This window comes from Ammodytes marinus, assembly GCF_949987685.1.
Source record: "Ammodytes marinus genome assembly, chromosome: 22".
Classification (NCBI taxonomy): domain Eukaryota; kingdom Metazoa; phylum Chordata; class Actinopteri; order Uranoscopiformes; family Ammodytidae; genus Ammodytes; species Ammodytes marinus.
This window is the reverse complement of record NC_137226.1, coordinates 16,143,735-16,171,640: the sequence shown is the minus strand read 5'-3', so window position 1 is coordinate 16,171,640 and position 27,906 is coordinate 16,143,735. Positions and strand designations below refer to the sequence as shown.

The window sequence follows — 27,906 nt, the reverse complement described above, 5'->3', positions numbered from 1 at the left end:
TCTCTCTTCCAGGAAGGGATTATTAACCAGCACGCTGCCGACATATGAAGGGAAAACACACGCAGACAAAAGAAGTTTTTGCACCGACAGCCGCGCAATGAACCCGGACTGCAGATAAAAAAAATAAAGCGCTACATGGCTACTACATGAGAAAAAAACAACTTCTCCCACAACAACAAGCCGAGCAGTGGGGCTGCCGCTCTGCCGCTGCGTGGGTTTCTATAGGGAAGAAACGGGAGATAAAGAAGAAGAGGGCACAACGGAAAAGTGGAAGGAGACGGAGAGAAGTTGACGGGAGACAATGTCTGAATCCTCCTCCGCTGCGAACAAGGTAATAACACAGTCGGCTCGTTTTCTCCAGCTCTTTGTTTTCCTACAGCCTACACTTTGCACTTTTTTGTTTGCTTTTTGATAAGTCCCTCACAGTGCTGCTGGTAAACATATATTTCTTTACAATGCGCACGGACCCTTAGCTCAGGAGCTCTCTCTGTAGCGCCGTGGAGCGGAGGAGCGTTTGTTTTGCTAGTCATCTGTTGCTCGCGGCTCCACGCTTTGTAGTTCGCCTCCACTCGCCGTCGCGCGCGGGCAATGAGGTCGTGACTGTCTGCGACACGCAAAACGTCAACTCTCCGCCGCAAAAAACAGACGGTGTAGCCTACTATATACATGTTGCTACCTCAGACTTTACACAGTCGTAAACGTGAGAGGGACACGGAGCACCGGTAAGAAAAGCTTCCATAGGGGGATTCTGACTCACAACAAGGGGGGTGGAGAGGAGCTGCTCAACATAAGGAATAGACTACTGTAATATGATAGGAGCACTGCCACTGACAAACACAGCAGGCTGCTGCCATTCAATTAAGTGACCACATAGGCCTACATGTTATGCTAAAATTGACAATTTTTTACAAGCCATTCAATGGCATTTGTTGAGAAAAAGTACCAATTTCAGTTTCTTGTAAAGGATAATATTTTAGATATTTGGGCTGTGAATCAGATGAAACAAGAAATTTGAAGGCATCCCCTTGGACTATCAGTCTTTTTCACTATTTTATGATAACACAATTCTATTCAAAATTACTACATTTATTGATGAGGGAAATTGTTTGTTGCAGCCTTCCTTATTAAATGAGGAGACTTGCACTATAGGGACTCAAGATGAAAATTTTGCTGATTAATCTGGGATAATTTTTATAATCGATTAATTACTATTTCTATTGTGAAATCTGGCAAATATTCACTAGTTCCGGCTTCTCTTTTTTTGACGTCAATCTTGTGTTTTAATGAATGTCTTTGGGTTTTGGACTGTCTGTCAGACAACTAGATATTTGAACTTGAAGATTTCACCTCAGGCTCTCAATGGTTCATCATTGATGTGATGTTTAGTTGCAGCCTTAGGAGAAACTTTAGATAAATATTATTTGTGATAAAAAAATAAATTAAAAAAAATGACAGAAAGTGTAGTAGTAGGCTGCAGTGTTGTGTTTATGAGAGATTCCTTCTCTCTTCTGATGCTGATGTCACTTGCCGTTCACTCTGAGAAGTTTACCAACACAACCGTCTCTGGAAACAAACCCCCCCCCCCCCCCCCCCCACCTTATACTGCAGCCAAGTTATGTCACAAATCACTTTGGCACTGTCTTAAGCACATGCTATGTCCCAAATGCCCCCAGCCCTTTGCCACCAACCTGAGCTTTTTCTGGACAACAGCATTTTGTATTAAAAGGTGAAGGGCAAGCAGGAGTAAATAAAGCCAGACTTTAAAGATTATTGCTTGGCTTCCACAGGAAATTCCCCCGGTGCGCACGGTTGGTGTGCCGGTCTCAGAGTGGATGTGGCTGGTTGGTGACAGCAGGCCTAAACTGGAAGGGAGAAATGGCAAAAAGCTACAAAAACCTCCATTTCCTCCGAGAAACTAGAGGTGGCTGGCTTCATGCTCTGCCCTCATTTGCAGAAAAGGAAACCAATCAACATACAATGGCCACAAACTGGAAAACCTCACACCTTAACTTAGATGCAGTAGGTGTGCTGAACAGTAGCAGAGCAAGGGAGTCAAGACTGTTCCTGAGAAGGGCTGCAGCTCACAAAAGCTTATCATTTTTCTGAATAATTGCTTCAATGCTTTAGTCTTTTTACAGTCTACATCCCACTCACTTGTGTAGCCTCCTCAGTTCAGACGTGCTGATCGTGCGGTTTGGTGTGTGCCTGGAGATGCAAAGTAACTGGCGCGGCTCCAGGTGTTTCTGTGCCAAAGGAAACAGGAATTTACAAAGTACTTTAATAACTTCTAGTTGTTGTTGTTGTTGCTGCTGATTCATACAACTGGCATGTAGTGACTCATTAGGGAAAGAGGATGCACAAAATCAATGTCTCACATTGTTTAAACAGGAGTGCCAAGCTTTTGCACCCTGAAACCAAAACATCTGGCCCATTTCATCAAAAGTGATCCATTTTTGTAGATCAATATTCCACATCCATATGGGTCAATCTCACTCACTTGTGTTTTTATTCTAAGGCTGCAACTAACGGCTGATTTAGTCTTTAAAGGTGCTCCGTGGAACTTTCGGTTTGTGTTCATTCTTGCACCCCCTTTGGACCAGCTTTAGCTCCTGGGTGAGCGTACCCATGACAAAGGCATTAAGAACAACTATATACAAATAGCATTCTTTGCACTGATGGTCTCGTTTGCTGTTACATCTCATTTATGATCATCAGAGGAAAAATTAGACAATATTTATTTTTAGAAATATTGAACATTTCCTTGTAGCACCTTTTTTAAATCAACAGAAAGTTAACAACAAAAATAATTGTACATTTAGGCTTTTCAAGCTAAAATTATTTACATTTTAGAGACCAATTGAATTTTTTAAACAAACAGAGTTATATCAGTAAGAGTAATTAAGTTTGGACTTTTTAGTGTTTGCTGTCACCAAATGTGTTTCCTGCAAAGATAGTGCCAGTTAAGCCTGAAACAATTAGGTGATTTTAAACAAGTAAAATATTATACACTTGATAGGTTCCATTTTTATTTGGTTTGTAAATTTAGAATTTTGTCACCTCAAACTCAGCAAATGATTGAGGATGAAAATCCAGCTGCGTTGTTTCTGAGCCCCTGATGCATCTTAAGAAGCTATCGCCATCTTTGCAAACCTCACACTGGTTAGTTTTTGGACAACACATGTGCCACAGCATGTACGCTATTCTGGCTATTTTGATACTTCTCTCTTGTTAACTGAGATGAGACAGAGGCTAGCCGATTCTGTGTGTGCGCGTTGAGGTGAGGAGAGGAGAGGAGAGGGGGAATTGAGGTGGGTCTGTTTGGGTTGAGGGCCGGTGTGTTGTGTGGAGCTGTGTGTGAGCCATGCTTTGTGTCTCTGTGTCTATTCATAGCAGGAGAGGAGCTCTTTCAGTCCTTCCGCGAACCCGCTGCCAAACTCCACTTCCTCCCCCGTCCATGCTCCCGCCGCCAGGCCAGCCAGCCGAATGGAGGACGAGCCTGCCAGGCTGCCTGCGCACCTGCGTGAGTCACACACACACACACACACACACACACTCTCATTCACTCAAACACACACACTCTCTCTAAATCACTCACACACACATGCACACACACAACAGAGAGAGAGATCAGTCAGATATTCGAAAAAGACAGATTAATGTTTGTCAGTGTTTTTAGTACCTTGCACTGTATATGTTTCTGCTTGGTTGAAGTGGTAAACAGGGAAGTCAGAGTTGTATTTGTCTAATCCCAGAAATCACCTGTCAATGGAACCGTATAGGACAGGTGGTGACATCTGTCTGTGGCATCTTCCCTGGACTTTCCCTGTAGATCCAGTTCTTAGCTTCCGTAGGATGGCGGTGTCAAAGACTGTAGAACAGCAAACAGGAAGCTGTTGGCAGTTGCATCCGAGTCTGAAAATGAATAAATAAAAACGTTGCCAGGTTTCACTTTAAATAGTTAAAACCCATCGCATCCAATCATGACAACAGGCACGCCTCATTAACCGTTCCCGCTGGACCACTCAGCTTGGAGGCGTTAAGGCAGATCTGGGGTCAGACACCTGAACCGTACCAGACTGCACTGGGCCAGAACTGACACAGCTAACTGCTCTGGAATAACCAAGAGTTACACAGCAGTCAGGTACAGATAATGTGGAGCGGAGCACACAGGCTGGGAATGATAGAAAAAGAAGAAGAAGGGAAAACTAACTGGTAGATAAAAGAAAGAGTTGAAGGGTTGGACTCTTGTCTATACAGTATTAATCTATTGCATGTTTTTTGCCTCATTTTTTAACCTATTGCATTTAAAATACAAGATTTTTACTTGGTTATACATTTCGAGTGTTGTATTAGAGGCGTCCTTGGACCCCCTAGAATGCACTGGCCCATGCTTTAAGAATTACTGAATGACTGGAAAAGTAAAGGCAGTGAAATTTGTCATTTTTGAATAGAATTCGGTCTGAATTTATGTGCTTCTCTGGTGATCTCGGGTTTTGTTGTCAATTCAAAAAGGTCGTCATCTTTCAGAAAGAGTGTTACTGACGCAGGCTGCTGAAATTGTCCGTCTTAAATAACATTTCTTCAAGAAAAGGCTACTTGACTTTTCAAAGAAGAAATGTGACGCATTCTTCCTCTTCCAAGGAAAAGTCAAATTTCATAACCCATGAACTGCTGCTTTTGCTCAATACAGTAGGCCAAGGGATATTGCTGATACTGTGTGTAATGATCAGTAGCTTGCCTTGTGCTGGCTAAAAGTAACTCCTGTTGGCAAATATTTAGATAAATATTGTTGTCTGGTGAACAAGGGGCCCATATTATATGTACTCTGGGGCCTGGGCCGGTTTTTGCAATATGGATTCTTTTTTAGACTTGTGGAGTTTGAAACGGAGCAAACCATGTGTATGGTAGAGACACAACAAGGACACCTCATCCACTTTGCGTAAGACTGAGGAAAAAACCAATTGTATGTCTCTTAGATTTACCTGAACTCTTGTGTGTTCATTGAAACGATATAGAGGAAGCAATTAGGAGAACACCATTCTGCAGGTGAGACAGAGAAGGAAAAGATGATTTGAAATGAAACAACCCTGTGTCCTTCCTGGGGCCTTTCTTGGCTCCAGTCGGGTTGCGTGGGCTCACTGTTGCTCAACCAATGGTTGGAACAGGCGGGGCTGGAGCCGTGCCAAGAGATAGGCGCCGCTTGGTTCAAAGAGTAAACCCCCGCGGGCCGCTTTGTCCATGCGTCCGTCAATATTTAACCACGTTTTATTTATTTATTTATTTGGAGCAAGTGTGAAGTTCAGGGTTATTGCATGGGGCTGCCATGGGCCCCGGCTTGGTGCTGGATGAGACGCACAGGAAGCTCCCTCAGCCCACTTCCTCTTTTGCATTGTTGCAGAAAAAAAGGAAGAACGCTCAACAGGTCCGCGTAGGGTTTCCTGTCGACTGAAAGCGACGGGTCACTTCACATCCGCAGACATGTGGAAGTCCTACCTTGTTTGCATCAGATTTCAAACACACTTCCCTCACTCAGACTTGACTCTCACACATCTGCAGGTCAGGAGAATGTCTCCATTTTTTTCCCCTCTCCTCTCCTCTTCTCTTCCCTTCCCTCTCTTTCTCTTCAGTGTTTGCTTTATGGCTGCTGTTGGTTGGGGGCCCAATCTCCTCCCTCAGACAGACAGCAACATGTCTTTGTCTAAAACACCTCTGCTCGTCCTTTTCTCTCCCTCTGCCTATCTAAACACACGCGTGCTGGAAAACAAGCTGTCCATTAACCCCCACACTCTGAGGGACTGCTGTGCCGAGTAGGGGGAGAGAGAGAGAGAGCAGCAGGAGGAGGAGGGGATGATGGAAGGGGGGGGGGAAGGAGAGAAAAAAAGACAGAAAAAAAGACAGAAAGAAAAAGAATGAGGGAGGAAATTGCAGTGTGGGCAGAAATCCGCCTTCTCCATTTCCTGGGGAGGAAGTGGATTAGATCGGGGAGAGTTGCAGCCTGCTCCTCACACTAAAGAATGCTTCCAGCCAGGCTCCATGTTAACCCTTTCTGTCAGACAGCGCCGGAACACACTACAAACCCAAAGCTCAGGAAAATACATTTGAATTAACGTCTTGTGGGTTGTTATGTGAAAGACTGAATCTCCAATGCAATAATTGAAATAGTTCTCTTCATTCATTTTGAAAAAAAAAAGTTCAATATAAACTCCTTTTGAGCTTGTGCAGTAAAAGTCTCACCAAGTGCAGTATAAGAGATGAGTTGTAGCCACTGCAATGGAACCTTTTGTTCCTAAGATGCGCCATATCTATGGTAAAGTAAATGCATAGATATATTATAAACATACTGTATTTACGTACTTGCATCACGCTGTGTAAAGTAATGTTATTTTGTAAATGCTGTGCCCATAGATAACGGAAACCTACCAGCACTTCTAAAGGCCACTAATCGCCGTGTGATATCTTGTTTTTTATAGTGACTTTCTGGAGTCTGCTCTTGTTACCTGGCAACCTCACGGTGACAACAAGACTTCAAGAAGTCACTGCACCCTGCTAAGAAACAGTGTAGCACATAAATAACCCACACCTTACAACCAGAACTTGTGCTATTTACAAATCAATGCACATTTTCTGTTCAAATAAAACAAACATAATATAACATATTATTGATTCATATCAAGGAGCAATGCTAGCTGTCCCACCTGCTACGAGTCTTTATGCTAAGCTAAGCTAAGCTAACTACCTCCCTGCTGTACCTCCATATTTACATTGACTTACCTACTACTTTACATAATTGGGAGTGGCGTTGATCTTTTGTTTAACTCTACGCAAGAAAAAGCAACGTAGCATATTATGCAAAATGTCGAACTATTACTGTATCTATTTTTTTCTTTTTGTGTTGTTACCATGTTACATTTTGTGTTTTTGAATCTGAGTGTGATTTGATCAAAGAGCATGGACTTCATAGTTTTATTGTGGCACACCTCAACTATATGCTTGGACTTATCGCTTAAATGGCGTTTACGAAGATTGATAGAGCCACACTACAACACATGAATTACACATGTGTAGCTTTAAAAGAAAAGGCATGAAACAGGTCATTAAAGGCATCACCCAGCAGCATTGATATGGGAGTAGACAGAAGTACCGCTGTAAACAGCTAGTGCTGTCAACCACCCGTGATGATTTGTTTGTTTCTCTGTGTGGAGACGAGTACTAAAATACCTGGGAGGGTTTTCACCACTCAACAACAAACAAAGCAGTGCTGACGTTAACATGACCAACTGGATATGTTGGGCTTTAATTCAGTGGCAATCCAGGCGACATCGCTCAATGTGGGGCCCACATACTCAGCACATAACGCAACAGTGAGCTCACAATGATTTCAATCTATAAAACAAAAGGGATTCCAGTATTCTTTTTATACAATAAACGGGCATGATGTACAAATAGCAGAAGCTGCAAGAGTAAAATTATCTTGCTGAATGATTAAAGGAACAAAACAATCGATGTCCATGGAAACAAGACTGGCTGGTTTCCTTGGTGTGCGCGTGTGTGTGTATGTGTGCGCTCACAGCTGGGTTTGCACTATGCATGCTTGTATGAGTGGGTGGACGAGTGTGAGTGAATCTTGTGTCTTTTGTGCGAAAGCTTGCCAGAGGTAGTGTAGGTGTATACTGTGTGTGTGTGTGTTTGTTACCGTACATGACAACAAACCCCCTCACCGGCTTCCTTTGGTCTTTCTCTTTCTCTCTCCTTGTGGTATATTACCCATTTTACTGTGTGGGGGAATTGGTGTTGTAAAGTGTGTGTGTGTGTGTGTGTGTGTGTGTGCGTGTGTGTTTGGTCTTTTTGAGGGGAAATTTCCTGCCCCTGGAAGCAGCTCTTGTCCTCAGGAATTTCCTGAGTGGGCAGACGGCGCTTCCTGAATAAATGTTGTTGTTGTTGTTGGGGTGTGTGTGTGTGTGTGTGTGTGTGTGTGTGTGTCTGTCTGTGTGTTTGTCAGTGTGAGTGTGTGTGTGTGTGTGTTTTAACTGGCCCTCTTTTCTCCTCTGAAAGGGAAACTGTTCTCACATGCCAGCGAGTGAGCTGAGCGCAGCCCCCTTCTCTTCCTGTTGGCTACACACTCCACATGGCGTTTCTGGGGTGGGGGGGGGGGGTTAGAGCTTCACCCTAAACGTCAAAATGAACACACACGCTTTTAATAGGAATAGTCATAAAGGCACAAATGCACTTCCTCTGAATAAATAACCAATAAATAAAATCCTTTCCCTGTGCCTCTATATACATACAGTACACTTGGTCTTTACTGCCACACACAAGGTGATGTGTTGTATATCTCCGGTGTGAGAAAGGAAAGTAGAATGGCTGGATATTTAGCAGACCACCTACACAAACGTTAACTTAATCGACAAGCCAACAGCCGGAAACATTTATTGTATTGCACTTTCATAAAGTTGGGGAACGTGCAAAAAAGAATAAAAAGACAGAGATTCTGATTGAACCACACTTCCCATAATCCAACATCCATGTCTTATCAAAGTCCATTTCCATGCTACATATAATACATAAGTATGTAAACGTCCTTTCACAGAAGTGCTTTTTTGCGGAAATGATATATAACGATATACGCAGCTGGACTATCTGACTAACTGGGGATATCTTGTGGAATGTGTCTTAACTGCTAGGGTACGAAGACGCTTGAAAGATTCAGTTTATTTTTATCTTTAAGTTTTGTCTTCCTCTAGTTGTCTCTCCAGTCAAAATGTGTTGCAGTGATGAATAGCTTGAGTTGCATTAGAAGACAATTTACCAACTCTTTTTAGTGACATTTTTGACCTTTTTGTTGTTTTTCTTTTTTATCATGAACACACACTAAAGACATGAGATTAATATTTAGAATGATATTGGTCAATGTGTTTCTGTTCTTACATTTTCAGTTTCAATCTGTGATGGGATGACTCAAGTCTTCTTGATTCATTTTCTTTTTTACATTGTGCAAAGCTCCGACAGTGCACACAGAAAATGCATTCTACATATTTTGCACACGCTGTATCGAACTCCCTGCGACTGGTAAATGGATTGTGACAGGGAGAACAAGCACACTTCCCCTATCACACTGACAAGCCATTGTGGGAAATGCAGTGTTGGAGCGCCGCAAAATTGGAACGCTTTACCAACAATGATTTAGACAGAACTCCAAAATTAGGATTTAATGGATTTCCACTCTAACCTAAATTGAAACCATCCTGTAGCTTTTCAATGTGAAACAATACGTGTAAATAAATGACTAGAATCAGTGAGCAATATATCCCAATGTAGGGAAGGGTTAGGGAAGCTAAATGTAAGGCATATTTCAGCTGGTTCAGGTATAGGTTTAGGGGAGAATGATTCAAATGAAACAATCTGATAAGATAAAATCATCATTCTTTGGTTGATCTCCTAACAGGCTGTACAGATTGTATTACCTAGACAACCTAGGTTGAAAGTCCACAAGGAGACATTGTTTAAGAGGAAAGGGTTGAGAAACCATGCCATTGAAGCTTTGCACACATTTCTGACTTCACTTTGTCCACACATGGAAAGAAAACAAAGAGTGCATGGTGTGTGTGTGTGTGTGTGTGTGTGTGTGTGTGTGTGTGTGTGTGTGTTGCAGACAAGCACGGGCCTTCTGTTTTAGTTAACAAATGCCTTTGAAGCTTCTGCATTTGAAAAAAAGAAAGAATTGGCCCCTTAACAAAAGATAGAGTGGCAGTTGACGCTGGATTCAGGAACTAACCTACAAGAGCCGGCTTGCTCCCGCGCTAAACAACAAGCTATCAAAAACAGGTCGCGCTACTTCCTGGCCATAAAGAAGTACAGTGTGTGATTGATGATCTGTTTTATGTTTGTTTTGACTGGATGGAGTCCAGATTTGTTGGATGGGGACAGGCTCGTGCATGCCGGTGGAGGAAGTACAGGATGAATACGAGGGAAAGAGAGAGAGAAGGGGGGGAGCTGAGTGAAAAGTAAAAGTGTGCGTGCGGAGGTGGATTTTTTTCCCCCTCTGCCGCACCCACCTGACAGGGAATCAATGTACAGAGAGACACACAAAAAGCCCGGGGTGATGAATAGTGTGCAAGCCAAGGATTAACTGTGGAAACGTGTTGCTCTCATACCCACATGTCCCTGAGTCAGGGTGGGTGTCAGAAGGTCAGGGCCAGCCTCCTCCTTCCTTCTCCTCCTCTGTCTGGAGAAAGAGAAAACGTTTTTCTTTATTGAGATAGCAAGACCAATATCCGCCTACTCTTGCTCGGAGAGAAAAGGCAAACATTTACTGAAGAACTGAGTGACTAAGGAGCTTTGAGTTCAAAGTCCCAGCCTTACTGCTGTAGCAATGGCTATTTTTTAGCAGAAATACTGTGTCTGAATGTTTTCATGAGCATCAGTTGTGTCTCTTATGTGTACAGCTATAGACTGTTGAACGTCAGGAAACAAAAAACAATATCTGAGACGTCAGATTCCAGTATGACTCAATATAAAGCATGTGTGCAGTTTTGTTCCACTTTTACAAATGCAGAGAAAAGGAAATGCTCAGAAATGGATGACGCACTGGAACAGTGGTCATTTGGTAAACCGTACAGGTTATGCTACAAAATAACAACAGGAAACGTTCAACTTACAATTAGGCCCCATTGTAAATGAGCTTATTGAATATGCACACACGTGGACCTGAGATCCTATACTGCTCACATGTAGAATGTGTGGCTACAATACATCAGCCAATGTGCTAATCAGAAGACTTTGATTAGTAGATATCAGCTAGCAGCAACATGACCCAACCTCCAATCAATCAGATGGATCAGCGACAGAGAGATCAGTCTCTAATCAAAACCGGACAGAAAAGAAATGAACCATGCCTGGTGTTCCATGCTCAGCTTGGACACAGCTGTCGGCTCAATGTTTTGCCCAAAACCTCTGGACCTTTTTAAAAAGGTGGGGGTCCCTTTTTTAAAAAGCTTTTATTTGTGAGTAGAGGGTGTGAGTGAGACATGCAGGACTAAAAATGTGATTCTGGACGAGATCTTTAAGCTTCACAGCAGGACAGACCTCATTACCTCGTCTGGCTGTGAGGGCTTCTGTACCGCAACAACGAAACTAGATACCAGTGATCTCATCCTCCTTTTCCCTTCATTCATCCCAAGCGCTTATGAGTTTCCTTGGCAACGTGTGTGTGTGTGTGTGTGTGTGTTTGTGAGCATGAGTGGGGGCCTGAGAAACCATAGAGTGAAAATTATGTGTCATCAGAGAGGATTAGGAGCCCACGGTTTAGTCAAGGGTTTGTTGCTGCTGCTGTCGTGCTTGAGGGTTTTATTCAATGTTAACACACAAACACTCGGACAATCTCTCTCTCTCACACACACACACACACACACACACACACACACACACACACACACACACTGCAAACCTGAGATGCGTTCAACCAATGCAGAGACTGATGACAAGGAAGACTGAAATTGATTTTCTTCCTGTAACCTCCGACACATTTGTTACAGATTCTTTGACATAAAAACAACCAGAAAGTACAAATGAATCAGCGTTCTTCTCCGTCCATTTTCATTTCCACCTCCTAAGTCAGTAGAGGATGTTTGTGTGTCACCGGCTGCGCTGCAACACAAAGTTTCCCATGGTGTTTTGTTTAGAATCAGTTCCCGTCTCCATCACACGGATATGAGATACAAAATAAGATCCTGAAACTGGCGACTTGGACGTGACTGAGGGTATGAAAGTGAAATCAGAATTGACGAGGCTGCAAATAAATCTCTGTGAATCACCTTCGACTTTCAAAGCTTTGGCACCTCGGTGAGCAACGTTAGCACTGGGGACACGTCAATGGAGACAGGAAAAAAAATTATTACGTTACGTGATTTTCAGAGACAATTATTTATTTAAAAACGTAAAGATCACTGTCAAATAATGAACAAGAATTATGGACCCGGTAACATCTATTTTTATACCAGGCTGCATTTAATAATTTAGCGTTTTAGATGCACCTATTTCCTTGCATGAAGCTATTTGGTTACACATCTCTGATTGATGGTCATATCAGGGAACTGAGATCTTGAATTTGGATCATCTGACATGAGACATGATCGTCCCGAAGACTGGACTTAGACACTTGAAGCCAAAACGTTTTTATATTAAAATTGAGGTCAAATTTTGAATCTAAGATCAACCAGCCATTACTTGACCATGTCCACTTCCAACAAGGAAGGAGGAAGCACTGAGCCCAGCAAAGCAGGGAGTGACGATGGGGGAAAGGAGCCTCAGAGAGCTCACAGGTGCATTATGGGGTGGGCTTAGACTTTAGGAATGCTGTATATGACCATCAGAGGGTACAGCTTTCAGGTGATCGGTGCCAGTATGGCAGAAGAGTAGGTAGTAACCCAGTCCTGGTGACCTCACTTCATATTTTGGTAACGTTCCAGAATAGGTATGAATAGTCAAAAGAATGTGATAGGAGCAGAAATTCGTGTCTGAGCACGATGTCCCACTCTGAGCTTCATTTGAGTAGCCCACTTAGTATCCGTTTCCCTTCCTGCTTACCTTTCCTTCCTCTTTTTGAATCATTGTTTTTACCCCTGTGTTCCTGCCATATTAGCTCATCTGCCTTCATTTTCCCCCTCCGTCTTCTCACCGCTGCTCTCATCACTTTTTCCTTTCCGTTTCCACTCTTTCCTTCTCTCATCTCCGTCTTGCCGCTTGCCTGTTCATAAAGCTCCCGGCGTCGCTCTCTCTCTCTCTCTAACCTTGCCACGGGAAGTTTCCTGTGCTGACACGGAGCCCACGCTGGATTGCTTCCTGCCACAGTGTGTTGTGGGACACGTTTGTTTGGGCCCCCGTTCCTCCTCCTCCTCCTCCTCCTCCCCTGGTTGCTTCCTCCTCTGGGCTCAGTGCAGATGGCTGAGGCCGACAGACCGGATCTCTCTCTTGGCTTTTGGCAGAGCAGCACCTCTCCCCGGCCCTGGAGAGAGCATACCGCAGCAGTGACCTCGCGACCCCGGGCTGCACTGCTGCTGCCCGCCCGGCCTCGCCGCTCTCACAAGTCAGCCACCAGAGACCGGCGTACAGCTGGTGCCTGTGGTGCAGATGGCAGCTCCAGGCAATATTGATAGAAAGTCAACATTAAGAGTCTGTTGGGAGAATTCCTAGATGTATTGCTGTCATATAGTCCAGTTTGCTTTAATCAAGTTATTTGTAGAAGCTACAAAAGGGACGCATTTGATGTAAAACCCTTACTTTTAGTTCAAAACAGTTATTATACCACTGATGCCTAAAGTTACATTTAATCATCAATCTTTGGAAATGGGTTGTTAAAAACAAGCCCATTTTCATTCAGTATATTAAATGTACTAGAGGCTTAGATATAATGTTGCTAAGAAGCCAACCCTTTGAAAAAAAACAGGAAAGCTGGTTTAAAAAAAAATAAGATATGAAATATGGTTCCTTATCTGCCAACCACTAGCTCCTGTAGTTGTGAAACACCTCTACCATTCCCTGACACTTTCTTAGGATGTCTGTCGACAAGCAGAGGGTCAGTGCTTGACAGGTCGTGAGCTGTGCTTCAGATACCCTGGGTCTTTCCCGGGCTTATCGGCAGAGCTCGTGCCACTATCTGACTATAAAGAGGACTAGAAGGAAAAGGAAGAAATGGGAATCTGACGAGCTAGACAGGGTTTCATTTTATATTGATTGCTCTCTGTGAAAACTTCCTCTGTTTGACGGTTGGAAGGGGGAGAGGGGGGGAGGGGGGAGAGCTGAAAGCGAGCACAAGGTTCCTATTACTTGTGTGACAGTGACATTGGCGGCCAAAGATAACAGCTGTCCGACTCCCAGAGGAAGTGTTTGAGGCCAGGCGATAAGTGAAATGTAAGAAAGGAGTAGTTATGCTCCAGCGTGGGTGTCATGGACGTTCAGATCGGAGCTTCACTCTGTTGCAAGTCTTGTTTGTGTGTGTGTGTGTGTGTGTGTGTGTGTGTGTGTGTGTGTGTGTGTACGTACATACATGCGCGTGTGTGTTTGTCTGCATGTAAAAAAGTGAAGGAGGTGATTCTGAGTCATAGTGTAAGTCAGTGGATTACGGTTACACCCAGAGTGCAAAATGATATGATGAGGTGGCTGTATAGGCTATGTGTTAACCAGCATTAAATAATAATAAAAGATATTAGATCCTGTTATGCAAGACAATATCAAGTAGGCCTATATCAGAATCTGTGAACATTTCAGAAACAAAGACACTCGTTTCCATGGCACAACTAGATTGGATTAAGACATATACCGAACTAGACACTCGAAAGGACCGTGTTACTTGTCTGAGTATACATGGCCCTTCAGTAATCGGATAAATGTCTGATGCATGGCTGTCTCCACTATGCTAGGTGGCGCTGTAGCCGTTTCAACAAGTGGTTAAGAGCCACGTCCAGTTCCCTTCCGGCAATAATTTTTATATATATATATATATATTTATATCATATACATTACTATATATATATATAAATATTTATTTATATTTATATTTGTATATACTATCTATGCAATAACCCTACTATTTTTTTAACGTTGTCTCCTTCCACTTCCTTGTGAAATCCTCGGAAATCCTCTGCAGGGATTCTCGAGCAGGCGCAGAAGCAAACTCCGATATGCGATGTCCGATCCCTGTATACATGCAGAGAGAATGCCGACTATGAACGAGTTATCTAGGTGTTCTTATCCGACTTCTCTTGTCCGTTACTGTGCCGATTTGTGTGCGAAGTAGATCGGATAAAGGTGTTTACATGCAGTTTAAAAGTCCTGTTGGACGTCTTATTCGTTTAGTTACCCGATTATGAGTCTGCATGTAAAGGCACTGAGTGTTTGAAACAAACCTCAGTTTGAAGAAACACCTGGCTTGAAGTTTTCCGAAACCTAAATTGTTTTGTATTGTAGAGGAACTGCAACTTACAGTATACATGTCCACAGAAGCTAAAGCTGTTGTGGTTGATGCTACCTTGAAGTTAGCCAGAGAGCTCACTTCTTGGTATCTAAACAACATAAATGAAATGGAAAAACATGTAGTCACTGTTTTTGTGTATTTTTCTATATTTTAACCAAGTCCATTCTTTGCTATTCAGCTAGCTAGCTAGCTTTGGATGTGAATAAAAAGTCCAGAATTGGAGTACAGAACAAGCCTATGATCAAATCCAACTCTTTGTAGGATAAAGTAATTCAAAATTGTTGAATTGTGTGGCAGTTACTTCAGAATATCACCCTTAGCATTTAGCCATTGGGCTGGCGTCCAACTAGCAATAGGATGATGTGGCTTCAAAGATACATAAGCTAATTAGCTCTGAACATCCTACATGAATGAGATCCAATTGAACATCCATTCCCAAATGTATTTTGATATTTGGTCAGGTTTCCTTTTTTGCAGTTCTGTTAGCTTACTTGCAAACAGAATGTTTTTGTTTGTGCTTTAGCTCAGCCAACTGAGGTTTGACTCCAATAAGGTTTTGTCTGCGCTCACAGCAGATGTGAGAAATGTTTTTATAGCATAAAAATCAATTCTTCACAAAACTCAGAAGACACTGAGCTTTGGTTTGGATTTCTTTTTCTTCTCCATTCTTCCCTCGCTGCCTCTAACTGCTTGTTGCTGCAGATGTTTTTACGCGCCTGTTCCCACACATTTCTGAGTGCTGAGAGGGAGAAAGGAAAAAGAGATCATGTCATTTAGCTGTTTCTCTCTCTCTCCCTCTTCGTGTGTCCTTGTCCGTTTTTCTACACAAACTAATAAACTGTCCGTCCTCTGATGTGTCTGTCTGGAGTTCAGAGAGCACTGAACATCACAGATCATAGCAGATAAAATAACTGTCTCAAGGTCTTTCTCACATACGCCCCTCTCCCTGTTTTATCCTTGATTCATTCCGTATTCTTCCCTTTAACCCTATCGTCTTTTCATCTTCCATTCTAACCTCCGCTCCCTTTCTCCCTGACTGTCTCCTCCTCCTTCATCTATTTTTTTCTTTATCTCTTCTGCCGTTCCCGTAATCACCCCCACCCCTCCCCTCCTCTTGGCTTTTATCTCCACTTCCTCAATATCCTTTTTACTGCCTCTGCCTCCTTCCTTCCTCCACCCTCCCCCTTTCCTCCCTCCCCATCATCCTCCCTTCCTCCTTCCTGCCTTTCCTGCTTTCTTCTTACTTCCCCCTGTGTTTGCCTCTTTAACCAAACCCTGGTCTCAACTCACTTTTTTTTCGCCCATTCCACCTCCAGGTCTGCAGCCAGTCTTCTGGAGCAGGGAGGATGTGTCCCAGTGGCTGCGGTGGTCGGAGAAAGAGTTTGCCCTGCGGCCCATCACCAGCGGCTCCTTCCAGATGAACGGCAAAGCATTGCTGCTGCTCACCAAGGAGGACTTCCGCTACCGATCCCCCCACTCCGGTACTCCTCCTCTCTTCTTTACACCCCCTCAACAAGTTTCTAGGGAGATATGAGAGAGGTGTAAGCCCAGGCTGCTGGCAAAAAAAACTGGAAAGTGATTTTTTCTTTTCTTTTCTCTTTTTTTTTTTTTTTTACAAATGAGTCACATTCTTTGATTGCATCAGATGGTTTCTTCAGGCCAACCGGAGAAAGGAGCCAGAATGGGAAACCAAGATTTGAGCAGCTAGGATGGAAAGGGGCAGTTTTCAAGATCATGGAAACATTCTTGAGTTGTTGCAGAAAAAAAACATGGGAAACAATTGGTGCAAATATAGATAGCTGCTATTCCAGGGGGAAACAAGTGTCACCTGCTGTCATAAAAATAAGTGATAGGACTATGGTTACATTTGAAGTGGATAGTTTGAGGTCCTCGCATACGAGTGAAACACAATTAAACCATCCACGACCACATCAGTGGCCTTTGATCGGCTGATGGTCTTAATGCTTTGTGGTTATTATAGTTTGATTGTACATGGAAACAGTTTTAAAATGAATGTATTTCAAACTAAAGCCTTTTAAAATGAACAAAGTCATGTGGAGTAGAGGAGGGAAGGCTGCAGTGAGAGGGTGACAGCTGCTAGCGCGAGTCTGCTGGGGAGGAAGTAGGAGACGGTTGATCAGGAAGTACAAACCAACCTCAACTGTTTCCCTGGTAACAGCAGCGGCGGCCAGGCACATGACAATGAAGCAAAAGAAGTTAGGATTTCTATATATATTCTATATCCATTTCTGATTTTGTTTGACACAACCTATAATCAGCCAGGGATGAAGTCAGTGCTGTGTGGCGGGGGTTCAGGATGCTGCTAGTCATAAGAGGGGGATGAAATGAGTGATCAGCATTGTGAAATAAAAAAGATAAGACGCATAGAGAAAGCATTCACAGCCTGGGAAACATGGCTAGTAACTCCAGGTAAATTTTTTTGCCAGGCTGTGGAGGGGTTTCCAGAAAATTGTTGGAAATGTATAGCGGACTAAAAATGAAGGCATAAATAAATGCTGAAAAATATACAAAAAAGAATAACGGATGAAAGCTAAACTGAATGCGTACATAATTTTAATGAGATTTGTATTGATGGTTTTAATTTAGCTTTTGTTTAAAAAATGTTTTATATGTTTATGTTTTTCAGCGTGTAGGTTTTTGATTTTCAGCAAGCGATTATAAGTTGCCCAGTCCGGTTTGGTAAATATTTCCTACAATCAAAGGCGATCTGAAGTCTGCCTTTTTGAATAATATAACTATGTGTGGAATAATCTGTAGTAACAAAGAAAGTGGCCCAGCTGACAGCTGTTGTCAAGGTCATATCAGAATGTTTCCATTTCAACTCTCCAAAAACGTTCACACATCCTGTCCAGGAATGGAGGTCCAGGGAAAGAAAACGGGATTCTTCATCGCAGCTTTTATTATTTTGTTTTTGGTTGTCTTATGTGGCACTGAGATAATTCCGTTGCAAAAATGTTATCAGCAACTAAACATGTTTGGTCGTGAGATAAAGCCGATGGTTATTGATAACATTGAGATATTGGTAGTTTTCTTAAGGCTCTATTGACAGTGACATCGCCGAAAAACCTAATTTTAAGGGAACTGAGTACATTTCTTTTGTTTTGTGACGTGCCTATCTCCTCCTTTGGGGGAATGTAAGGGTGCAGTTCCCATCAGTCCCTGCTGCGTGCCATATTTTTCTTTCTGTGGAAGCTCTTATAATAATATTTTTTTTTACTGGAATGTCCACACCTCACTTCCACAAATCGGCCAAAAAGTCCATGACGCCACATGTTTTGAGCTGAAGGGTGTTTCATACATCAGATATGACTAACTGCACTATGACAAGACATTTTCTTCTGCTTCTTGAATTTGTGATTGATAATCTTATTATAATCACACATTATTTTGCATGCAGATCTCAATATGTGTAGCTGTGGGTTTAGATCCAGAATCAAAGCAAACTTAAATGCACCAGGAAGTGGGAATGTTTCCCACTGCAACTGAATGCAACAGGACCAGAAAGTAGGAACTGAAAGGTGTGGGTGTGTTTTTGTTTGGTTGTGTGCGTGCGTTCACCTTTCCTTTTATGAGAATCATTTCCTTGTTATGGTAGTAAGCATTATAAAAGAAAAACAGCACCTTAAAGGTAACGTGTGTTGGCACTCTTGAAATCACGTCCACTGTACCTGTGGTTATTTGTTAACCACGGAGAGGCTTTGTCCACTGAAAACAATCAGGTGTTAATCATTGAGTGAAATTCCTGCTCAGGCTTTGTGCCTGGTGTCACCACCACTGTATAACCACTTACCAGGGTCATATAGAGCTACGGCCCATTTACTTGTGTCAACATCTACTTCATGTTGTCTGCTAAGTAGCTAGCAATGCCTGGAGCAAGATGTTTTTTTCCAGGGGGCAATGACTGGCAATTTTTCCACTAAAAAGAGGTAGAAAAAAAAAAAATTCTATGCAGCACATATATTGGTTAAAGCAGATATTTTAGGGGTTAAATATTAGGATACATTTTCTCTGTTGAAGCAATATTCTTAGAAAAAGAGAAAAAAACCTCACTGGAAGCAGCCAACACAGTGGCCACCTCTGCACACACTGGCTGGTCAGCTGAGCTGTTGAATATCTAGGGAATGTTTTTCTATTACCAAACAAGTCAGATTTAGCGTGACACTGTGTCCTGAAAGTGTCACTCTAACGTTGTGACCCCTCCCCCCCCCCCCAACGAATCTTCCATTATTGCCCAAGCTCCCCTTTCCCTGGAAAGCAGAGAAGAAGAAGAAAGGGGACCTGATTCTGTGGATGACGCCAATGTTTATGTCACAATGTATGCAGGCCTTAAAACGCTACCGTGAGCCCTGTGGTGACCTCTGACCTTTCTGTCTGTTCAGGGGACGTCCTGTATGAGCTGCTGCAGCACATCCTGAAGCAGAGGAAGCCCCATGTCTTCTACCCGTCTGCGTACTTCCCCGGGAACTCCTTCCACTCGCTGCCTGAGAGCGCTACGCAGCACCTAAAGCTTGAAGGTCGGTCGCATAAACAGCATTTTCTTACTTTCATACACACGGTTCATTTTCATATATTTTCAGCTATGGAATTAGATACTAGTTCAATAGGCTTTCACTTGATCCAATGGTATTGTCTAAATCATATTGGGAAGTGCTAAGAGTAGAAATTGACTGTACCTTTTAAACCTCAGATGCATATGTTTTTGGAAGCTGTTTTCCTCCACAAGTGATAAAATTGTGCAGCATTTTTCAAAATGCCCATTTCAATTCCTTGACGCGACATCAATGTAAATGAGGGTCACACCTCAATTGATCTCTCGAGTATAAATAAAGGTTAGATAAATAAAGAATGCCTTCAAACCCCATGATCTATTACCTAAGTAGCTTAACTAAAGCTAACTTTAAACCCTTTACCTAAGTAGCCATGTAAAGTAAGCTAACTTCCTTTTGTTTACAGATACTGCTAACACTTTTGTAGGGTGGATTTAAAAATACAAAAATTCCTCAAAATGTAATCAAAGCAAATAAATCTTTTAAATGTGGGGATTATTGAGGAATACAGAATCCTGAATTGGTTTTGTCACACAAATGTAAAAAAATTATGTTGATTTGCACAAAAATGTAGTTCTAGTTGGTCGAATAGGTGCAAGGAAGCAGTCGGTCTCTTTCATCAGAAGTGCACACATGTTAACAATCAAGGAAGTAAAGATTAAGTTCAGTGAAATACCAGAGAGGGGTTCCTGGCTCTGATCTGAGGAAATGTGACAGTAATAATACTCCTAACTTCCCGGGTTGACAGTGAAACCTGTTCCACAAGGAAATGCTGCTTTATTTAAATGGGCTACAGTGCAGCACGCCACGAACCGCTCCGGTAGCATACAATCCTTTTGAATTTCACAGGCATAACATCTACAAAGTGCCACTCATAGCAAACTACTTCCAAACACAAACCAAAGAACATTTTCTTCAATGTATTCAAAGCCTCAACAACATCATGACAACAGTGACATCTAGTGGTCTATTCTGTGAACTATCCATAATAAGCAACTTTTAACTGGCTTTGAGTGAGAATACAGCTGAATGCATACCATGCTTTGTTACTCAAAGATTGCTAGGATTTCTTTAGTTTTTTTGTGTTTCTTCAGACAGTTGCAAGTAGAAAACGTCTTAGTACATTAGGGGAGAGAATAGTTGGGACATCCTAGATTATATTCAAACGCAAGCCAGTACCACAGTATCATTGTTAGGCTGATAATATTGAATGAGACTAATCAGAGAGGTGTTGATTCAGTTGCTATTGATAGCTGATATAGTATGTCTACTGTTTACACACCTGCATGGTTTTTACAGAAAATGATCCTCGCCCAGAAACTTGCCCTTTGTGCTGAACAAACAAATACAAAGAAACACTGATTATATGTTTGATATTCTAGATAAACAAACTAATAATGATTTTCATAATGCATATAATATTATTTTTATTATAAAATGATGTATAATTATTTTAAAATTGAGTCAATTAATTGTTGAGTCAGGAGTTAAAAGTGGCATCTTCAAAATCGGTGTATATCTCCTCATGACCTGCTACCAGTCTGTGATGTATACAATGAAAAACAATCTAGTGTTAATACACAGCCTAGGCACTTTAAACAGGCATGTTGCTAGGTACAGTGGGCCCCCTTTCGTTAATATACCCGTTTTAATCATACCAGTTTACAGAGCCTAGGTTGTGTATCTAAACCAGATAATTTTTTTTAGCACAAACGCAGTATTTACAGGTAATGGATTGTGAGGAGATATTCATTGATATTGACAAAGTCATTTGACAACAACTGTTTCAAAAATGTCTGCCTCCACCTTCTAGTACAACATCAAATTGTCTTCGACAACAACTTCCAACTGACACACTGACTGTTTTGAATACTGTTGCAGATGTGTTTAGACTACTAGAGAAGAAATGGACAAGGCCATATCTGCATTGTCACAGGCAGAGAGGAAAATAGAGACCTAAAATTATCTGTGTATTAGAATGAATCTTCTTAAAAAAAAAGAAAAAAAAATGTTCTTACTGTAGTAGCTGTGTATCTGTGTATCTGAATCTTATGGCAGTGGGGGCGGGACCCGATAAGCCTTTGGCTTCTCCTGCTTCCCTTCGGACGATAACACAAAGTAATATGTATGAATATGCAATGAGAAAATGATGTATTATGTGTAATTGTCCGGAAGAATAATAATAAATAAAAAAAAAAACTACAAATAACTAACGGGCTATTCGTTTCAGCTGTATTTTCATTAACTAAAACTTGATTTGGCCGCAGATATTAATCAAACATATTTCTTGTAACCCTAGAAACGGTACGGAGGGCTCCACGTGGTACGGAGCCTCTCCCTCAGCATCCACCAACCATCGAGCTGCGTCACCGCTCCCGCTCGCCCCACCTCTCCAACACCAGGCGCTCTCCTCCGGAGTCCAACCAGCCACGCCCAGCCAGCGAGGACAGCCACCACCAGAGCTTCTCCCAGCTGCCCGACAGCAACCACCACCTGCCCGAGGACATGTACCCTCTGTCGGTGTCCCCCGCCGCACCCAACGGCCGCTGTGTCACCCCCCGGGAAGCCCCGTGCCCGGGCAGCCCGGGGAGCCAGGAGGCCGGCCCTCCTCGAGTCATCCAGCTCATGCCCAGCCCCATCATGAACCCGCTGCTCCTCAGCCCGGGCAGGAGCACAGGGGGCGCCGCCTTAGACTTCAGGCACGGCCGTGGTGCACACCAGACTCAGGGGGCGCTGGAGAACGGGCGTGAGGGGAAGGGACACGGCCACCACCATCAGATACCACTGGTTCAACAGCAACTACAGCAGCAGCAGGAGGAGGCAATGTACAGGAACCACGTCATCATGCCTGTGTCTCCTCCAGAAGAGCAACAGATGCCCATCGGACGGATAGCAGGTAAGATGCAGCCCTTTGAAAGGCAAGTTTATTTATAAAGCACAGTTCAGGCACAAGGCAATTCAAAGTGCTTTACAGGGGCATACAAATACATAAAAAATTAAGATAAGAAAATATTGAGATTGCATTTAAGAGATAATAAGACAGACAAAAACGGGTTAGGTTCAACTTTATTTCATCTTGAGATGTGTGTAGAAATAAAGTGAGTCAGAGACACAGCAGGATGTTGGTTGCTTGTAGGGCTGCAACTAACGATTATTTTAATAATCAATTAATCGGTCGATTATTTTTTCGATTAATCGGATAAAAAAAAAGAAACATTTGTAAATGCCGCATCTTTATTAAAAAACTGAACATTACTTCAAATTCACAGTGCAGACTGAAGTGTCAAAACACCAGTTTATTGCTCCAACGTCCCGGAACTATTAAAAGTAATATTAAATGATAAAAAATGTATAATAAACCTAACTGGGATAACACAAAAAAAACACATACAATGTATGATATACATACAGTATAAGGGATGTCCATGGTAAACCAGTCAACCGATAAGATGTTTAACCGGTAAATACTAACGGTAAAAAAAAATAAATCATCTTAATTTCTCTCAGATGACAGGAGATCATTACTTTTTATTGATATTGATACCATTTTCGAGACTCCTTAACGATCCAAGTCTTTATTGATATCACTATTGATACTTTTCTATTATTTTGTTGAAATAGAACTTGTATTATTGCTTTAATTGCTGATATGATCATAGCTCAAGATAGGACATTAAACAGGTCATAATTCCATCTTTACTATCTATTTTATATTGCTGGGAAAACAAGCCAAAATCTTTTTTTTTTTGTGTTGCATTTGAACACATCAATCATATTACTGAGCCGGCCTGAACACATCACAGTTGACATGTTTGCTACTTTTTTTAAGCTAACTAGCTCTATATCCTTCCGATTTTAACATGGATTTAAAAACTGGATTACTATTTTTAACTGACGGGACTTTCTACACCGTTCGGTTGTGTGATTACTGCCGCTGCTTTGAATGACTGTTGATGCGCCGATGCCGACTCTCCGAGCCCATCTGCACACCGTCTGCAGCAGCAGCAGCAGCAGCTGACAGAGTTTTTTTGGACTAGACGGATACTGAGTTGAAGGAGTTTTTTTTAACCCAAAGACAGCAAAGGAACAACACTTTTATATAGGCCTACAGTCCAGTGTTAGATATGACCAAAATACAAGCTGTGGCCGCTCACACTATAGCTTTCCCACACCGCTTCACGTGCGGAAGGCTCGCTGTGGGCGTGCATGAACCTGTCGGCGGCTGGATGTAAACAGTGCCGCGCCTACAAGTGACTTATTAACCCATTGATGACTATGGCAATCTAGGATGCATGTCCTTAATGCCTGAGGGTTTTCTGAAAAAATAGTACGAATTGTCAAGTCTACCAAAACCTTAATATCTAAGCCTGTGTAGCACATAGAAACATGAAATAAAATACATTTAAAAGTTAAGGTTCACAGGTTTTATTTAAACATGCTCCCTTAGCGCTTGCAAACCAACAAATATTTCTAAAAATCGTCAAAATTAGATGAATTAGAAAATTATTAAATATTGTTAATAAATAGATGCAATGTGTTGTGTGATTTTCGTCAGTAGTCTATAGTAGACCTTGATTCTGCGCACCAAACGCCACTAACTGTTCCGTCGCCGACATAGCCGGCGTATTTTTTTTATTATTTTGTTTTATTTTTTTATTTTTTATTTTTTTGATTGAAGTGATTTTCGGCAAACCACACAACTTTTGGGTGGTCACGTGGTCTTAAAAAAATCAACAAAACCCACCTCATGTGTATTTGAACCAATGACAGTGCATTCTATGCTGGGAATGCCATGAAAATTAGATAAAGTAATCATGCTGCGCGATGCAGCATCAGGCAGGAGAGCCAATGTGGCATCGCGCAGCAGCCGTCATCAATGGGTTAATCGCGCAACTCAACGAATCGATGACCAAATCCGTTGCCAACGCTTTTAGTAATCGATTTTAATCGATTTTATCGATTCGTTGTTGCAGCCCTAGTTGCTTGTATCTTTTGGTATTCTCTGACACACGGGTCAAAGCGATTCCATTCCCCTCTCTTGTAAACTCACTGTGTGTTTCCCTGGTTGTGTCCTTGCAGACTGCAGGCTGCTATGGGACTACGTCTACCAGCTCCTGTCAGACAGCAGGTACGAGAACTACATCCGCTGGGAGGATACTGATAGCAAAGTCTTCCGCATCATGGACCCCAACGGCCTGGCCAGGCTCTGGGGCAATCACAAGGTAAACACACACTCAGAGAGCCCTTTGTAGCCTGGTCCTACCAGACCATCATACTTCATTTCATTTGTACAGAAGGTCTGGGATCGCTCAATTGACAAACATTCACTCACTTGAAGGCGGGTGTCTGTTGAAGTTTAAAACTATTGGATCTGCCCACTCTGGATCTGCCAACCAATCGCATAACGTTTGGTCGTGACTCCTGTTTCCATGGTGAATCATATTATCAGGGATCCATTGTCGATGGCTTTTACGCACACGCTCAACCCAGAGTGAACACGCTCAGAGTTAATTGACCCAACGCTGATCCACTGTTCAGAAACCGATAACCCAGAGTTGCTCATCTCAGAGTGGAGGGTTGAACTCAGTTTGTCAACCCTGTTGACTGTTGTGTTTGCAGCTTGTTTGTGCTGCCCCCAAGTGGCCAAAACATCAGTTAGTTTAGGTTTAATGTTTCCAACTTTTCAACAATGTTTTGTGACATATCTATTAACAGACAAGTAAGTCCATTGGGTTTATATTAACAAGGGATTGAATTACTATGTCAAACGGAAAGGTTTGCTCTTATGGAGGATCTCACGAAGAATAAACACTGTAGTTCCTCTTGAGACCAAAACAAGTCTTATTTAGCAGAAAGGACCATTGATAGTGTAGTGTTATTATTAGTATTCTAAATGACCCTTTTCCCCCTTTACAGAACAGAACCAATATGACGTACGAGAAGATGTCGCGAGCACTGAGACACTACTACAAACTGAACATTATCAGGAAAGAGCCGGGACAAAGACTTCTATTCAGGTATATCTACGTAAAGACAGATTGTTTAAAAGAAAACAATGGGTCAGGCTTTTCATGACATATATTTACACATGTTGAATTCTTCCTGTGAATTCCTGGCCACACATTAAAAAATACAAACACAGTGTATTTCAATAAATGACCGAGATTGCCTTCTTTGTTTCTTTGGCCAGGTTCATGAAAACTCCAGACGAGATAATGAACGGACAGACGGACCGACTGGAGCACATGGAGTCCGACATACTGGAACAAACCTACATCAAAGACGAACAATCTTACATCAAAGACGAACAAGCCTACATCAAAGAGGAATGCTGAAGGGAACTCTGGGAAACGGAGTCCATGACTCTATAATGACTATATATTATTACTACTACAGCCGCTGATGCCTTTTCAGAAGCAGCCTGAACAATCCTGGTCCCGTCTGGAGCGCGTGGTCGTTCGCTCGTATCAGTCCCAAAACAGAGAGCCCAGGCCCCACCTCTCTTCAGATTGCCTTAGGATGACACTCCCCTGAAGCAAAAAGAGAAACTACAACAAAAGAAACAACAGCATTGGTTGTTTTGATTGTCTCTGACGGAGCGAGCTGAAAGGACATTCTTAAGTGTTCCCATTTTATTTCTGAATGAACTGCAAAAGCCAATCACTTTGTGCTTATGTCACTTTTTCTGATTTCTATCGTCTCCTCACATGCATTATACTACGGAATTTTGCTGTTTGTAAAAAAAAAAAAAAAAAAAAGGATAATTGGGTGTGTGTGTGCGTGTGTGTGTGTGACAGGAATGTATTCACTGTGGAATAAACATTTTTGATCAAACTGTATTCCATTAGTGTGTGTACTTCAAAAATGAAGATATTCACCTGAACGTATAGTTAAAGGTGAAGTGAGCGATATATTTATGTTAATACACGTGTTAAATCGCTCTATATTCATACAGTGATCACTTATATAGTGTGTGTTTCATAACACAGATCTCTCATCCACCCACTCTGCATGTAATCGGTAAATACACTTTTCTGGGATCCCACAACCTAATAACCAATCAGAAGAGAACGCTACAAACGGGTAAGTCTCTGCCGGTGCACGCGCAGAGAGCGACAGATGGGTGAATGTTTATGCGCCTACAATGGCGGAGCAGATAAAAATCCTTCCCATTGTCTGTTTTGATGGTTTTTAATCATGTTTTATCACACTTATGGATCTGAGATGACGCTAGATAAGTCGCTGCTTGAAGACCGCAGTGCATTAATATGGTGACATAGGGAGGAGGGAGGGGACTACTCACTGCAGTCACTGACAAGAAGTTAGCTAAAAGAACCATTTCGCTCCCAGCACCTTCAATTATAGTTTTCTCTTGTATTTCTTGTATCGGTGACGACTGGTGAAATGCGTCATATCTCCACATGATGGCAATACTGGCCAACTATTGAGGAGAGAGAGGGAGGCAGCAGCAGTGGATGCTGCTCAACAGCTCATCAGAACATGTTCCACAGCTTCACTCACAGAGTAATGTACTTCGTAATACAGTTGGAAATACTGCTAGAGCTTTTAGTGGAACGGATGTTGAGTGGGAAGTGATCTCTGTTGAGCTCAATTTATCAAATAATTCCAGTGTTGTATTCACTAATATTTATTGCATATTTTCTTTCATTATTTTCACCTTACACCTAGATTGCTAATGTCTTTATTCTTACGTAAGACTGTCAATGAAAAATGTAAATTTAGTGAATCATCATTGTTAATGAGCTGGGCACTGCAATGAGCATCCCTGCAGCTCCTTAGTTAGAAAATACCACGACGTTCATTTGTAGGCTACTTCTTTAATTAGATTGATTATTGGAATGACGTTCAGTTGGTAATAAAACCATCGAATGCATATTTCACAGTCACGTTTACGTTGAATTTACATCTAACTATGACACACACATCCGTAACAGTAATCTGACTACTGTAACGCGCTACCGACAGAGGCAGATGCGGCGGTGCGCTCTGGAGTCTCCATAAAAGTTAGTGCGCGCAGAGCCGAGCTGTCAGACTGGGGAGAGACACGGTGCAGCGAAGACTGGAGGATGGAGTGATTGATTTAGGATCGATCGAGCCCAGTGTGAGGAATTCATTTTGTTCTTGTGTTAAGTTCGCGGGGTGTCTGGTCCTCTGGGTGTCACCCGCCAAACAACCCACCGACGACACACGCAGTTACGGACAGTTCCTGTGAACGGACTCCTGGTTGTTTCTGGACTCTATCGGAATAACACAAAAACAGAAAAGGACAGGAGAGGGGGGTCTTTGGACGCAGGAGAATCTCGGCTGTGCGGCGGATCAGGTGCCCATGCGCTGCCGCCTCAAACGAAT

The 27,906-nt window shown here is 42.3% G+C and overlaps 1 protein-coding gene across 2 annotated transcripts; it reads left to right on the top strand.

Moving 5' to 3' along the window:
* On the top strand, positions 1-26,351 carry etv6 (ETS variant transcription factor 6). Of its 2 annotated transcripts, none has more exons than XM_080050681.1 (8): positions 1-331; positions 3,394-3,520; positions 16,285-16,449; positions 19,369-19,503; positions 21,836-22,432; positions 24,616-24,758; positions 25,453-25,553; positions 25,727-26,351. In XM_080050681.1, the coding sequence occupies exons 1-8, from the start codon at positions 302-304 to the stop codon at positions 25,869-25,871; spliced, it is 1,443 nt and encodes a 480-aa protein (XP_079906807.1). In that variant the 5' UTR covers positions 1-301; the 3' UTR covers positions 25,872-26,351. The 2 variants fall into 2 exon arrangements, with proteins under 2 accessions (XP_079906807.1, XP_079906806.1); XM_080050680.1 differs by having other exon boundaries at positions 3,391-3,520.
* The last annotated feature ends 1,555 nt before the right edge of the window (positions 26,352-27,906 follow it).